Genomic DNA, 13,462 nt, shown 5'->3' with positions numbered 1-13,462 from the left:
ATCTCTTTTTTAAGAAGTGGAGACCATACTTGTGTGGCTCCACCACAGATTTGCATGAGTATGTTTCTTTTTTATCCCTTTCATAACTATTCCTACAATGGAAAAGCTAGTTACCAATCCATAAGTGAAACTGCCCTCTTATTCCATGACAGTTAAGTTTACTAAGGTTGCATTCCTGGCCCCACTTACCTGCGAGTAAGCCCCACTGCGTTTATGTGTTTGTTGAGGGAATTGGTTGAAATCTTTTGGAAAGTTCAGGTATACTAGGTCTATCAGATCAGCCCTATCCACAATTATTAATACCCACAAATAAATGTTAAAGGATAGTGAGTCAGGACTTATCTTTGCAAAAGCAATGATCTTCAGCAAGAACTTCTCTTCTATATGCTTGGCAATTTTATCTTTTACAACACTTCCCACCAATTTATTAGAACAAACATTTAAGTTGACCACTCTGAAATGGCTTTAAAGGAAAAAAAGGTGGCTACTTTCAATGTTTTTCACTTCTCTGATATAGAGGGTGATCTTAAAAGACTTCAAACATCTTGGCTGTGAGTCCTGGAAGACCTGCTCCCTGCCTTGTTAGCCTTTTCCACCTGGCTCAGGAGGGCAGGGTCTTGACCAACTACAGCTAAAGAAGCTGAGGCTTCTGAACATATTTCTGGGGGGTACTGTTTGGTGGGGTGAGTTCTGGGGTTTTTGTTGTTGTTGTTGTTGTTGTTAATATTAATTTTTTGTATTTTAATTTTTAGATCTTATAATGATTTATGTGGAAATTGTGCAATTATGGCTGTGAACTTTTTGATGTGTTTTATTTGACTACTTTTGTTATGTTTGTAATTATGTAACTTTTCATGCTGTAAGCTGTCCTGAGCATGGTTTTACCTATGGAAAGGTGCTATACAAATTCAATGGGTCAAGTTAGGCTTGGGCCTCTGTTCTACATCTTCATCAGCTACATAATTTGTCAGTTGAAAAACAGCAACCACCTTATCCTTTAATAAAACTTTAATTCCTTGGCCCTCTAGTGATCCAACTGCCTTCCTAACTAGTTTTTAATTGCTGGCCTTAATATTTTTAGTAATATGTTCCTCAAATTATATGATCTGCTATATTATACTTGCATTTTTGTGCTTGTAATATGCACAAATTTAGATTCTTTTTTTGTTTTCATTTTGCTGACTTCCATTTTCTAGAAACAACTTGTTGCCTCTGAAAACTTCCATGTCTCTGGTTGCTAAGAAAAAGTGACACTGGGGTTATAATTTTCTGTTGCCAGGCTAGCTTTTTCCATTGCCTTTCTACTTTTTGGGTATCAAATGTAATGTTAGTGACTTACTATGATACAGGTCTTTTCTAGCAGCAGGGTTACATAGTCACTATTCTAGGTTTGTGTTTCTCTGCCAGCCCAGGCAGGAAGCGTATGATTTGTTTCAGTGCTCCTCCTAGCTCCTCAGTTTTCCCTTCTGGTCAAGCTCTAAAAACTGTAGGATCTGCAACACAACTGAGAAACCTAACAATGTCACGGAAAGAACCTCAATTTTAATGGCTTGTGAACTGTGTGTTCTAAACTATTGATTCTTGTTATGTTGTTTATAATTGTTGTTCTAGACTGTACAACTTCAGGGTAGAATTTCTTAATTTGTGTACAATGTATTGAACATAGTTGGCATTATGTATATTATTATTATTATTATTATTATTATTATTATTATTGATAGTAGTAACAAGCATACACTGAACTAAACTGCTCTGATAACAATTTATATGACCACCTCTTGAGAGCAGTTGCACCCTTTTGCCAGAAAAGGTCCATATCACAGTTAAGTGACCAAAGTTACATTTTCCTGGCAGCCTGGACTAAAAAAGGTAAAGGTAAAGGACCCCTGACAGTTAAGTCCAGTCGCGAACGACTCTGGGGTTGTGGCGCTCATCTCGCTTTACTGGCCGAGGGAGCCAACGTTTGTCCGCAGACAGCTTCTGGGTCATGTGGCCAGCGTGGCTAAGCTGCTTCTGGCGAATCACAGCAGCACACGGAAACGCCGTTTACCTTCCCACCAGATAAAGCGTCTTATACTAGCAGTTGCTTCCTTTGCAGACATGCACTTCATCCTTACATTTCAAAAGGTTTCTGTTCTAAAACAGTGTCTTCAACAGTGTGAATATTTATCCATGTCAGTTGTGCCTTGTACTGAAAATAAAACCTGTGAACATGTAGTTGGGGTGGGGGGTGGGGTTTGAATCTGTCTCTCTTAGTTCTAGAAACATTTCTCCTGACCACTGCGGGTACTAGAGAGTCTGGAAAGGGCCAGCTCATGTTTCTTTTCCTTGTATCTGTCGCTGACAAAGATTCTGAAGGGAATGGTGAGGGTCCTGCCAAAAACGCATCCATGAGATTGAACAAAATGCAAAAATGCAATGAATGAAAAATTTAAGCAAAAGCTTCCAACCAGCTTTCTTGGCCATGCCAGAAAAAGAGATGTGAGCACTTGAGCCAGAGGTTTGTTCACATAACATTAAACCATGGTTTAGCATGACATTAGGGACGCGGGTGGCGCTGTGGATTAAACCACTGAGCCTAGGGCTTGCCGATCAAAAGGTTGGCGGTTCGAGGGGTGAGCTCCTCATTCCTTGGTCCCAGCTCTCCTGCCCACCTAGCAGTTCGAAAGCACGTCAAAGCGCAAGTAGATAAATAGGTACCACTCCAAGCGGGAAGGTAAACGATGTTTCCGTGTGCTGCTCTGAAGCGGCTTTGTCATGCTGGCCACATGACCTGGAAGCTGTCTGCGGACAAACGGCGGCTCCCTCGGCCAATAATGCGAGATGAGCGTGGCAACCCCATAGTTGGTCACGACTGGACCTATGGTCAGGGGTCTCTACCTACCTACCTTAGCATGACATTAGAAAGTGGCCTATGTCTTGCTTAATCATTTCAGAACTTTATATGAAGAGCAATTAATAAACTGAAGTCAAACAGGGAACCTTTGACTCTTGTACAGAAAGATTGTAAACAGTTTCACAATGAACATCCGAAAAGCAACACATTTGTTTAAATATTTATGGTAACCTCTGCTGGACTCTGCTCTATCTTGTTAGAAGAATCTTGGTAGAGTGTAGAAAGAATGCAATGTAGGAACCTACCATGCTGCTCAAGATAGGTCTGGAGTCTATTGATGAGATCCTGTTTGTTTCCTTTTGCCTCCAGGCCTCGGGCTAAACATTCCTGCTTCAGCTCAGCTAGCTGTAAAGTAGAAGAGACTTTGCCTTAATAAAGAAAGTGTAGCTGCCTACAGGTTAGGAACATGTACAAAAATGCAATAAACAGAATGGATAGATATTAAAGGTTTTGAACAAGCTAAGGCTGTGTATATTAATGAGGACATGGGGTTTATTTAGATTTTTTTCAACACTCATTTTATAACATTTGAAAAGGAAGTCTGTAAGAATCTGCAGTAAAAAACAAGACCAAAAATAGAAGATTCTCAGTCTCACAATAGTTAATAAAGTCAACTTATGAAGTGAACTTTTCACTGGTCTAGACACCTTAGAACTTTATTCATGAAACTAGTTTTCCTCAAGGAAGACTTCTCTCTAAATGCACATAGTAATATTTTGTTCCTGGGAAAATGAGATCTCACTAAGTTACCCACTACACCTCCAACTGCTCCAACTTTGTGCAAGAGTAACATTACTGGTGACAACCATCACAATTCTATGCTGCTCCACCACATCTTCTATAAATTTGTAGTTTTACTCTGTTATTACATCCTCTTGGGCTGTGTGCCTTCCTTCCACCTTCCACACTACAGCTGCCATCACCAGGAGTCATGGTGTTCATAAGGACCTACCATGGGGCCCACAAGGTTTTCAGATTGCTTCAATAATTTATAATATATATAAACATGGAAAGTATATAAGCATGATCTTATATAAGCTGCCCTGGGAACTTTTCTGGCTGAGGTGGGGATGCTTTGAATGTATAACAAGCATACAAGGGGAAACATTTATTTCATACTGTGAAGTTCCTGGTTCCCCATATTTATCTCTGCAACTTTACACAAGCATTTTGTGGCAGGAAGCATCAACCTGGAAAATGGGAGGGCGATACTGGTTGCCCAGAACCAGGGGCAGCAATGACAGAAAGTTCAGCATGCAAACTGAGAGGGAAATAGGACTGAATTACCGGTATATAAAGTGGATTTATCACAGCAAGTTCCACTATATTCAGGTTGTACTTATTCCTATATACGTGGGCAAAGGTTTGCAGCCTTTATCCTAGAGGCTCATGCTTCATTGAGTAACCAAAGGACAAGAGAAGAAATAGGCTTTTAAAAGATCATTTGTAAAATGAAGTGTTCTACTGCTCCAGGTTGAGACTTCCATTCAAACACATTCAACTTTCATTACCTAATTTCACTGGAACACACAATTTTATACAAATACCTGCTTGTGGCCGACTTCCTCCCTCCTACTTATTTTAAGTGCTATTGGGGCAGGGCCATTTCCTGCTAGACTTGCCACCAGAGAGCTGGGGAAGAGGAGTTAACATAGTCCCTCGCCTGGTACCCCTTCAAATGTTGCTGGGTTACAACTTCCATCAGCCCCAGCAAGCATGGCTAATGGTCAGGGATGACAGAGGAGCTGTCGTCCAATAACCTATGGAAGGCAGGTAAGGTAAAGGACCCCTGGGTGGTTAAGTCTAGTCAATGGTGACTATGGGGTTGCGGTGCTCATCTCACTTTCAGGTTGAGGGAACTGGCATTTGTCTACAGACAGCTTTCTGGGTCATGTGGCCAGCATGCCTAAACTGATTCTGGTGCAACGGAACACCATGACAGAAGCCAGAGTGCACGGAAATGCAGTTTACCTTCCTGCCACAGTGATGTGCTTTCAAATGGCTAGGCTGGCAGGAGCTGGGACAGAGCAACAGGAACTCACTCCATCGCAGAGATTTGAACTGCCAACCTTCCAACTGGCAAGCCCAAGAGGCTCAATGGTTTACTAGGTTAGCATAACATCCTCCATCACTAAAAGGAGAGAGCACTGCTTTGTACTGAATTGTTAAGAATTAGCTATCAGCCACTTTGAGAACTATTCATTCCAAATGACTTACTAACTGAAGTAAAATAACAATGATATGCTTCCAACTTTTATTGAAAGATTACACAAATCCGGGGAGGAGATGGTTATCAATGGCTACTAGCCATAATAGATATGCTCTACTTCCACAGCAGAGGTGCCAACTTGAATAAAATTGGGGGCAGGGCAAGTAAGTCCCGCATAATCAATCATAATGGGGCTCACCCGTGCCATGTGAATGGCAATGCCCACCAGGAGTGCCAGTTTGGCCCTGTGACTGTGGGTGCCATGCAGCGTGCATGGCCCTAGCACCAAAATTTGAGGGTGCCTAGCCCCCTTCATGGAGAATGTTGGGGGTGCTCAGGCACCCAGGTCCCCAGCCATTCGAGTGCTGAAACAACTGAAAACCGAAAACTCAATAGCCAACAGCTAGGCCTCAGGATCTTGCACTCACTGGAAGCTGCATGGCATGTTTGACTTCCGAGGTGTGTTCGAAAATTGAAGAATTTACTGCTGGGTTTATGGCATTGGGAAAATGAATGTTCGTCAACAGAGACATTCGAAAACCATGGTACCACTGTATCTATATGTGTGTGTGTGTATCTATATACATGTTTGTGTAAATATAAGTATGTCTATATATTTATGTGTGCATGTATCTCTCTCTCTATATATATATATATATAATGTCATATATAATGTCTCTCTCTGTGTGTGTGTTTGTGTGTGTCTGTCTATCTATCCCTCCAGGCCCTCTCAAATAAATTTGGGGGGGCCGAAGAGTTTGCTCTTTTGCTCCACAGTTTGAGGCAGCAATGCTTCCGACTACCATTGCTGGAGACCACCGGAGGGGAGACTTTTCTCTCGCGTACACATATCCCACAGGCATCTTGGCTGGTAGTTGTGTGAGAACAGGATGCTGGGCTGGACAAATCCCCTTGCCTGATCCACCAGAGCGTTCAGGTCGGGCTACGCAGCTACCGCCAACCAACGTGGGCGAGGAGAGCACTGCCCCTTCCTGCAGGTGGCGGAGATGCCTGCAGGTCCAGCCGGCCTCAGAGGGGAGCGCGGCGCGACGGAAACCGCCGCGACTCTTTCCCCGCCCTCGCGAGAACTCGGCGGCCCGGTTGGTCTGATGGCGCAAAACCCCACAAGGAGTCTGAGGGGGAGGGAGGCAGCTCCCTCCCTCAGGTGTTGCCGCCGCCGCCGCCGCCAGCCTGGAGTGAGGCGGCGGAGGAGGAGGAGACCAAGCGCTGTTCCCTCAGAGTATGAGGAGTCCGCCCCACCCGCTCAGACCCGGCCTCAGTACCTTCAACTTGTGCAGCTCCACTGTTTCCGCCGCCATCTTCCCTTCGCTTTCCCTCAGCGGCCTCCTCCCCGCGCGTCCCGGCGGCAAACCGTGCGTGCCCGCCCAGGCCCTGCCGCCCAATCCGGGCCTTGCTTTCCCTTGAACTTTGACGCTTCCCTAACATCCGCCTCGCTAATTGGCTCGTTGTTGGGTTTTTTTAACCGGGAAACGGGGAGAGAGACGAAGAGCGGCGGTAGGGAATAGCCAATGGGGAGGCGGCCAGGAGGGGCCGGAGCGCCTACCCTATTGGCTGATTGGCGGGGGGGCGGAGACGAGGAATCGTTTCCTGGAGACCGCCTGCCTGCGGAAGCAGAAGCAGCAAGCTTACGGGTGCCTCGCCTTGTCCCTCCCTCGCTAAGAAGAGACGCCGCCGCCGCCGCCGCCGCGGAACCAGCCGCGTAGGTCTCCGTTGTGGGTCGTGGGGAGGATAAGAGCGGGTCGCCGTGGGGAGGAGCTCGCTAACCCGCCCACTTCCCTCGGGCAGGCGGTGTCTCGAGTTCCTGGGTGTCGTTCCTGGTGATAAACGAGTGCTTCGCAGGGAACCGCCTTGTCCCGAGTCGGAGCACCGGCCCACGTGAGCTTAGTGTCGGCTCTGCACTAATAATAATAAAAAATTATTTGTACCCAGCCCATCTGACTGACTGAGTCGCCCCAGCCACTCTGGGCGGCCGCCAGCATATACAGAAACATAATTAAACATCAAGAACTTCCACATACAGATGTCTTCTAAAGGTTGTATAGTTATTTATAGGGCCTTCCGTACGAAGACAAAAAAGTAAAGGACCCCTGGACGGTTAAGTCCAGTCAAATGCGACTATGGGGTTGCGGCACTTTTCAGGCCCAGGGAGCCGGCGTCGACACACAGCTTTCCAGGTCATGTGGCCAGCATGACTAAACTTGCTTCTGGCACAACGGGACACCGTGACAAAAGCCAGAGCACACGGAAACGCCTTTTACCTTCCCACTGCAGCGGTACCTATCTATCTGCTTGCACTGGCCTGCTTTCAAACTGCTAGGTGGACCTCCCAGTCTGGGCTGAATGATTGGGGGGGGGGTTTAAGACGCTCCTTCAGGTATACAAGGCGGAGGCCATGGTAGTCAAGGATCCAGAGGGGGGGGGGGCTTCCTGGAGGTATCTGGGGCAGGACCAGGGACCTTCTTGCCTTGCCCAGCAAGCACTCCGCCACAGGACTAATGAGGCAGATTCATTGGCTGCAAAAAAATGGAAGAAGCAGGAAATAGGAATAAGCATAAAATGCCCTACTGTTTTATACCGTGGTTGCCAGTGTGGCACCTGTGGGCTCGCATGCACCCGCAGAGGCTTTCCTTAGCCTTTTTTCTCTCCCCTAGCTCCCCAAAATTAGGCTTGAAAGAAGCACTTTTTTGTAGCTGATGGCAGTGTAGTATGTGAAACAACTCTCTCTGTGTGTGTGTATTTCTGCATTTTCTATTTTACATATACAAATGAAATAATATATAATGTATCTCTGCATCCAGCATATTGTTTTTCCTCTTCAGCATGAATGTTGGCGTGGCCCACAGTGAGGTGAATCCCAACACCCGAGTGATGAACAGCAAAGGCATTTGGCTGGCTTATAGCATCTCGGTGGTTCTCCTCCACATCATTCTTCTCAGCATTCCCTTCTTTAGCGTTCCTGTGGTTTGGACCCTGACCAATGTCATCCATAACTTGGTAGGTTATAACTTTTTATCAGCTCATGAACTTAAGTTCCTTAAGGCTATTTTTTTATTTTATTTTTTGCACCTGAGCCTTTAATGCATTCTCTCTGAGTTTGTGGTGGTGGACCTCAAACTCTCATAGGCTTGCTCTGGGGAATCTTTGGGTTATACCCACTTCCCAGACACACCCTTCAGTGACACGGCTTCACACCCTCCTTGATTCTCATTACCTGAGTGGAATGTGTCCTTGTATTCTGATAGGGACCCTTGCTTGCTTGCATGGGGGCAAGAAATGAATGTGTGTGTGTAGAAACTAGCCTGTTGTACAAAGGGAAGAATTACAACCATGGCATCCCTGCCCGCTTTGTGTGTTGTCATCTCCACACCCCTGCAATGCCTTCCCTTGACAGCCTTCAGGGTGGAAAAATATTCCCTATCCCTGCTACAGATCCTAAGGATTGTATGCGCCTTTTCTCTTTTCCACAAGCAGAGAAGTCTTGATTGTTATCACAGATCATGGGATATCTACACAGTAAAACTTGTCGTCATTGTATGCCGAACCTTCTTCCATATAGGCCTGATATAGAGATGTAAAATTTCTGGAAATTTTGAAGCTCAGAAAAAAAACCCAGGTTTTTCCCCGCCCCGTTTCCCCCCCGGAAAAAAACTGATATTTTCAGAAAAATTGAAAAAATGCTACATTAGCACTTCTTTTTTATTTTCCAGACTGAAAGTCATTCTGTTACTTTAGAAACATAAAATATAACTATGGACAATTTTAATGGGCATAAACTGATCACAACTAGCATTTTAAAAATATAGTGTATCCAAACAATTAAGACAAACATAATTTACTTTTAAAATAATATTTATTTGTATTTGTAACAAATGGAGCAACAATCTCCTGAACTGTTTACTAGTTTATGTGGAACAAAGAAAACTCCACAAAACAAATTTTAAAAATCCAGAAGTAACCCTAACCCTAACCTTTTTACCACTCCTATCAGCCAATCACCCATTCCCACCACCCTTCTGAGTAATACCCCTCCCCACCCTCTGACTATACCTAAGGGTCTGGTGACTTCTGTTTCAGTGTATCTGAAGATGTGTGCATGCACATGAAAGCTCATACCTATGAGAAACTTAGTTGGTTTCTAAGGTGCTACTGGAAGGAATTGTATTTATTTATTTTTAAATTAAGTACAGTATATACGTTCAGGCCCTTTTTGTTGCTCTATATTTTCTTCCAGTGCTTTGAGGCCTAGTGAAGAGGAACAGAACCAATGAATACCACATGCATGCAAAAACAAAACTGAAACCTTTTTCTTTTTCTGGTGACAACAGCACCTCCTAAAGGAAGAAATGTATCTTGTTCTTGCATTGGAGAGTTCAGTTTGTAACCTAGGACTTGCTTGTCCTCACAGAAATTAGAATAATCTGATACCATACATACATATGGTGTACATACATACCATACATGATTTATAAAATATTTGGAACCCCTTATCTTAAAATATTTTATTCATCATGTTAAAATAAAACATTCCATAATCTATTTCCCCCCCAATTTTTCAGAAAAAACCAAAAAAGACTTCAGGAAAAACCTGGTTTCCCCCCAAATTTTTCCGGTTTTTTTCCAGGCCTTCACATCTCTAGGCCTCGCTTTCACCCTCCAAAACTGGCTTGTATAAAAGTCAGAGTGTGACCTCTTGCATCATTGAAGTGATCTCATTTTAAGAATGCAGCTTATGTTTGGACCAATACCAATACAGTGGTACCTTGGTTTACGAACTTAATCTGTTCCAGAAGTCTGTTCTTAAACCAAAGCATTCTTAAACCAAGGCATGCTTTCCCATAGCAGTGGGGGACTCAATTTACAAATGGAACACACTCAACAGGAAGCAAAACGTGTTCTTATTCCAAGGCAAAGTTCACAAACCAAAACACCTACTTCTGGGTTTGCAGCCTTCTTAATCCAAGTTGTTCATAAACTAAGCTGTTCTTAAACCAAGGTACCACTGTATGGAAATTCCTCAACTATTCCTTTTAATCTGAGCTGCACAAGAATCTGAGTTGATGTCCTCTTTCCTGCTGTCCTAAGGAGAGAGAAGAAAGGCCACACTTTTAATTCACTTCTTTTCCACCCCGCCCCCCACCAGGCAATGTATTGGCTCCTACACACAGTGAAAGGGACCCCCTTTGAAACACCAGACCAGGGCAAGGATCGCCTCCTCACACACTGGGAGCAGATTGACTATGGCATACAGTGGACCTCCTCTCGCAAATTCCTAAGCATCTCACCAATTGTCCTGTAAGTACCAGTAATGGCTTCATTTGCACTGCTTTGTCTTTTACGTAAGCAGCAAAGCTTTAACTCTTTTCATGCAGCTAAAAACAGCATGTTTATTTTCCATTAGCTACATCTTGACCAGCTTTTATACCAAATATGACCCTGTGCACTTCATAATCAACACTACCTCCTTGCTGAGCGTCCTCTTGCCCAAACTACCCCAGTTCCATGGCGTGCGCATCTTTGGTATCAACAAGTACTGAAAGCAGTCAGAATATTGACTCTTCCCGAAAGAAGCAACTCTTAACTGCAAAATCCTGATGACAATGCTGCAATCGCATCATCTGAAGCTCTAGAGAACCACACATTAACTTGTAGGGTGGGCTAACAGGGAGAGCGTCACCTGTCCACAGAGCTAAGCAGTATTGAGTTTTGTTTCTTGCCAAGGGATTGAACCCATTCTCCATGCGGCTAGTCTACAATTAGACCGGCACCTCTTCTGGTGGAATGAAAAGACTGAATCCTCAGGAGGGCATGAAATCTCCAGGACCTCTCCTGCAAGACTTCTACTTGAGCTGTTTGTAATGGGTGCCGGAGATGAGCTTCTGGGCGATACAGCCGTTTTGTGTAAACCTTTCTGTTTTTATAGAATTCTGTCACACAAAAGTGTTTATGGGGTTGTTGTTTTTTAGGGCGGGAGGGCCTGGGAACTCTCATGAAAAGAAGTGAACTGTCATGCTGCGATGACTGTAGTTCATGATTCTGCTCCGCAGTTCCCTTTTTTGGTTCATTACCACTCAAGTGCAAATCCTCGAGTCCACCACGTAACCTGGCTTCTGTTTTCAAAAGAGGTTTTTAATCCTTCTGGTTATAAAGGAGACATGCAAGACCGTGTTAGTGGTGCAGCAGTCAATTAAAAATACAGCTTTTGTCAACGTTCCATGCTGCTTCTGTCCACCTAATCTCTTATCGGAGAGGCTGGATGCCTGCATAGCATGGTGACGGCCTCCAGTGCCATCTTTTATTTACCCAGAGTGCCTCCAGGGCTGGGAGAGACCGACCTTTCTAGTTTAACACAAAAATATTTTGGGTGATTGGAACTACAGAGTTAAAAGCTACCCATTCTCAAACGAGGAGGGTCCAGATAGGCAACAATCCAGGCAATGTGGATTTCAAATACAGAAATCCTGTCTTTTAGCCTTGCCAAATTTGCCTTTTGTGACTGCCCCCCCCACCTGCTCAGGAAGCTGTTGAGTTGCTGGCACAGTACTGATGCATTCAATAAGGGGTTGAACCAACCAAGGCAACTTGGCGTACACCAGGCGTCGGCGCCAACATTTTCTGCCCATGGGCCGTGCAGACGCAGAAGGGATTTCCGGTGCCGCACCGCCCATGTCCCAAACACCAGAAATGGCTTCTGCACATGTCCGCGGCTGTGCAGAAGCGATTTCGGGTGCTGGCTGCCCATTTCCAAAATGTCTGCAGCGCCAGGAATCGCTTCTGCGGCTGCGTAGACGCTATTTCTGGCGCCGCTCGGCAAGCCGCCGCACCACTTTACCGCAGCGCGCAGGGGCGGCTTGTTTCACAGGCGGCCCGTGGACCGGATAAACGGCCTCCATGGGCTGTATCCTGCCCATGGGGTTGCCGGTGCCTGGTGTACACGGTACATGGTAGTGAATGTTAACATCTGAAAAGGGAGCTTGTTAACAACTTGCATTTAATTTCTAAAAGCATCCTTCCCCCAGCAGTGGACAGATGCTAGTGCTGGGATGGACCAGGGGTAGGCAACCTAAGGCCTGAGGGCCAGATGCCGCCCAATCGCCTTCTTAGTCCAGCCCGCGGGTGGTCCGGGAATCAGCGTGTTTTTACAGGAGTAGAATGTGCCCTTTTATTTAAAATGCATGTCTGGGTTATTTGTGGGGCCTGCCTGGTGTTTTAACATGAGTCGAATGTCAGCTTTTATTTAAAATGCATCTCTGGGTTATTTGTGGGGCATAGGAATTTGCTCATTTTTTCTCTCCAGAATATAGTCCGGCCCACCACATGGTCTGAGGGACGGTGGACTGGCCCACGGCTGAAAAAGGTTGCTGACCCCGATGAACTACTGTATAGATTCCATCTCCTTCCAAGTGAGGACAAAATCATTGCATTAATGGCTCTGCCTTGCTATATTTTTCTTGTGAAGAATGGGGAGTATTGTGTGGCTGGTGAAACTGCACCAAGCTGCTTATTTTCTGCTACCCAGAAGGCTGCAGCTGGAATATGCACACCATATAGTTGCAGCAATGCTAATTCTTTACACACACACACACACCTACCTTCCTCATAGTCAAATCAGCCCTAGTTTAGTTTTTAGTAACTCCAAAAGTTTACATGTTTTCATATATCCTTCAGCCAATATTCAAACAATGCTGTGGTCGTACAGCGGCCCAGATGTTGGTTTTAGTTCCTGGAGGCCAACATAGGAAGGATTTTGGAGGATAGGCAATATCAATAATACATTAACAAATCTTGCTTTTAAGATGGTTCCCACTCCCCAAAATACCTTGAGCCACACCTGTGACAAGATTAATGGCAACAAAAAGGCATGGGGAGAGGGGACACGGGCACACACACAAGCATAGATATCACATGTGTAGAAGGACTCTTATGGTTGGACTCACCGAGATGGGATCTCTTACCCATCCACTGAGAATGTGGACTTGGTACATCCTGGCAACTGACTGACATGAGAATGTCACTCCATCACATACACGCACAGTCCAATTTAAACCAAGACCCAATGACTTTAAATGCATTTTAGTGTTTTATTTCTTCCTTTAAAAAACCTTCGAGAGAAGCAAAACTGGGAACCAGTTCTGTGGAACTTTGATTGTAAATTAGAAACATTTCAAAGCTACCACCTGGTAGAAAACATGCCACGTACAAGGGTGCTTTCGTGTTTGCTTTTATTTATTTTTTAAAAGGAGTATGTTTTGTTTTCAACGCCCTTTATTCTCATCACGGACAACTTTGCTACACAGAAATCACGCACACAAAGTAATGAAACCCCAAAACACAAAATA

The 13,462-nt window shown here is 44.7% G+C and overlaps 2 protein-coding genes across 4 annotated transcripts in view; one reads left to right on the top strand and one right to left on the bottom strand.

The window, feature by feature from the left end:
- SARNP (SAP domain containing ribonucleoprotein) overlaps positions 1-6,446 on the bottom strand; it is a 53,293-nt gene extending 46,847 nt beyond the window's left edge. For both annotated transcript variants that reach the window (XM_035103915.3, XM_035103916.3), the window contains exons 1-2: positions 6,389-6,446; positions 3,142-3,241 (exon numbers count right to left, since the gene is read on the bottom strand). In XM_035103915.3, coding sequence (XP_034959806.1) covers positions 3,142-3,241; positions 6,389-6,424 — 136 coding nt within the window. In that variant the 5' untranslated portion in view covers positions 6,425-6,446. The remainder of the gene's footprint in view (positions 1-3,141; positions 3,242-6,388) is intronic.
- Positions 6,447-6,726: 280 nt separating this feature from the next.
- Positions 6,727-11,337, top strand: ORMDL2 (ORMDL sphingolipid biosynthesis regulator 2). Of its 2 annotated transcripts, none has more exons than XM_035103917.3 (4): positions 6,727-6,825; positions 7,946-8,120; positions 10,267-10,418; positions 10,525-11,337. In XM_035103917.3, exons 2-4 carry the CDS (start codon positions 7,947-7,949, stop codon positions 10,658-10,660), a joined length of 462 nt encoding a protein of 153 aa, XP_034959808.1. In that variant the 5' UTR covers positions 6,727-6,825; position 7,946; the 3' UTR covers positions 10,661-11,337. The 2 variants fall into 2 exon arrangements, with proteins under 2 accessions (XP_034959808.1, XP_060127974.1); XM_060271991.2 differs by having other exon boundaries at positions 6,727-7,001.
- The last annotated feature ends 2,125 nt before the right edge of the window (positions 11,338-13,462 follow it).

Source organism: Zootoca vivipara, chromosome 2, assembly GCF_965207765.1.
Source record: "Zootoca vivipara chromosome 2, rZooViv2.hap1.1, whole genome shotgun sequence".
Classification (NCBI taxonomy): Eukaryota; Metazoa; Chordata; class Lepidosauria; order Squamata; family Lacertidae; genus Zootoca; species Zootoca vivipara.
This window is presented reverse-complemented; position numbering and strand designations above follow the sequence as displayed.

Excerpts from the sequence above, each read along its gene's own strand:
- ORMDL2 (XM_035103917.3), top strand. The coding sequence starts at position 7,947 with ATGAATGTTGGCGTGGCCCACAGTGAGGTGAATCCCAACACCCGAGTG. Across the intron at positions 8,121-10,266 it reads CCAATGTCATCCATAACTTG|GCAATGTATTGGCTCCTACA; the intron begins GTAGGTTATAAC and ends GCCCCCCACCAG. Across the intron at positions 10,419-10,524 it reads AGCATCTCACCAATTGTCCT|CTACATCTTGACCAGCTTTT; the intron begins GTAAGTACCAGT and ends ATTTTCCATTAG.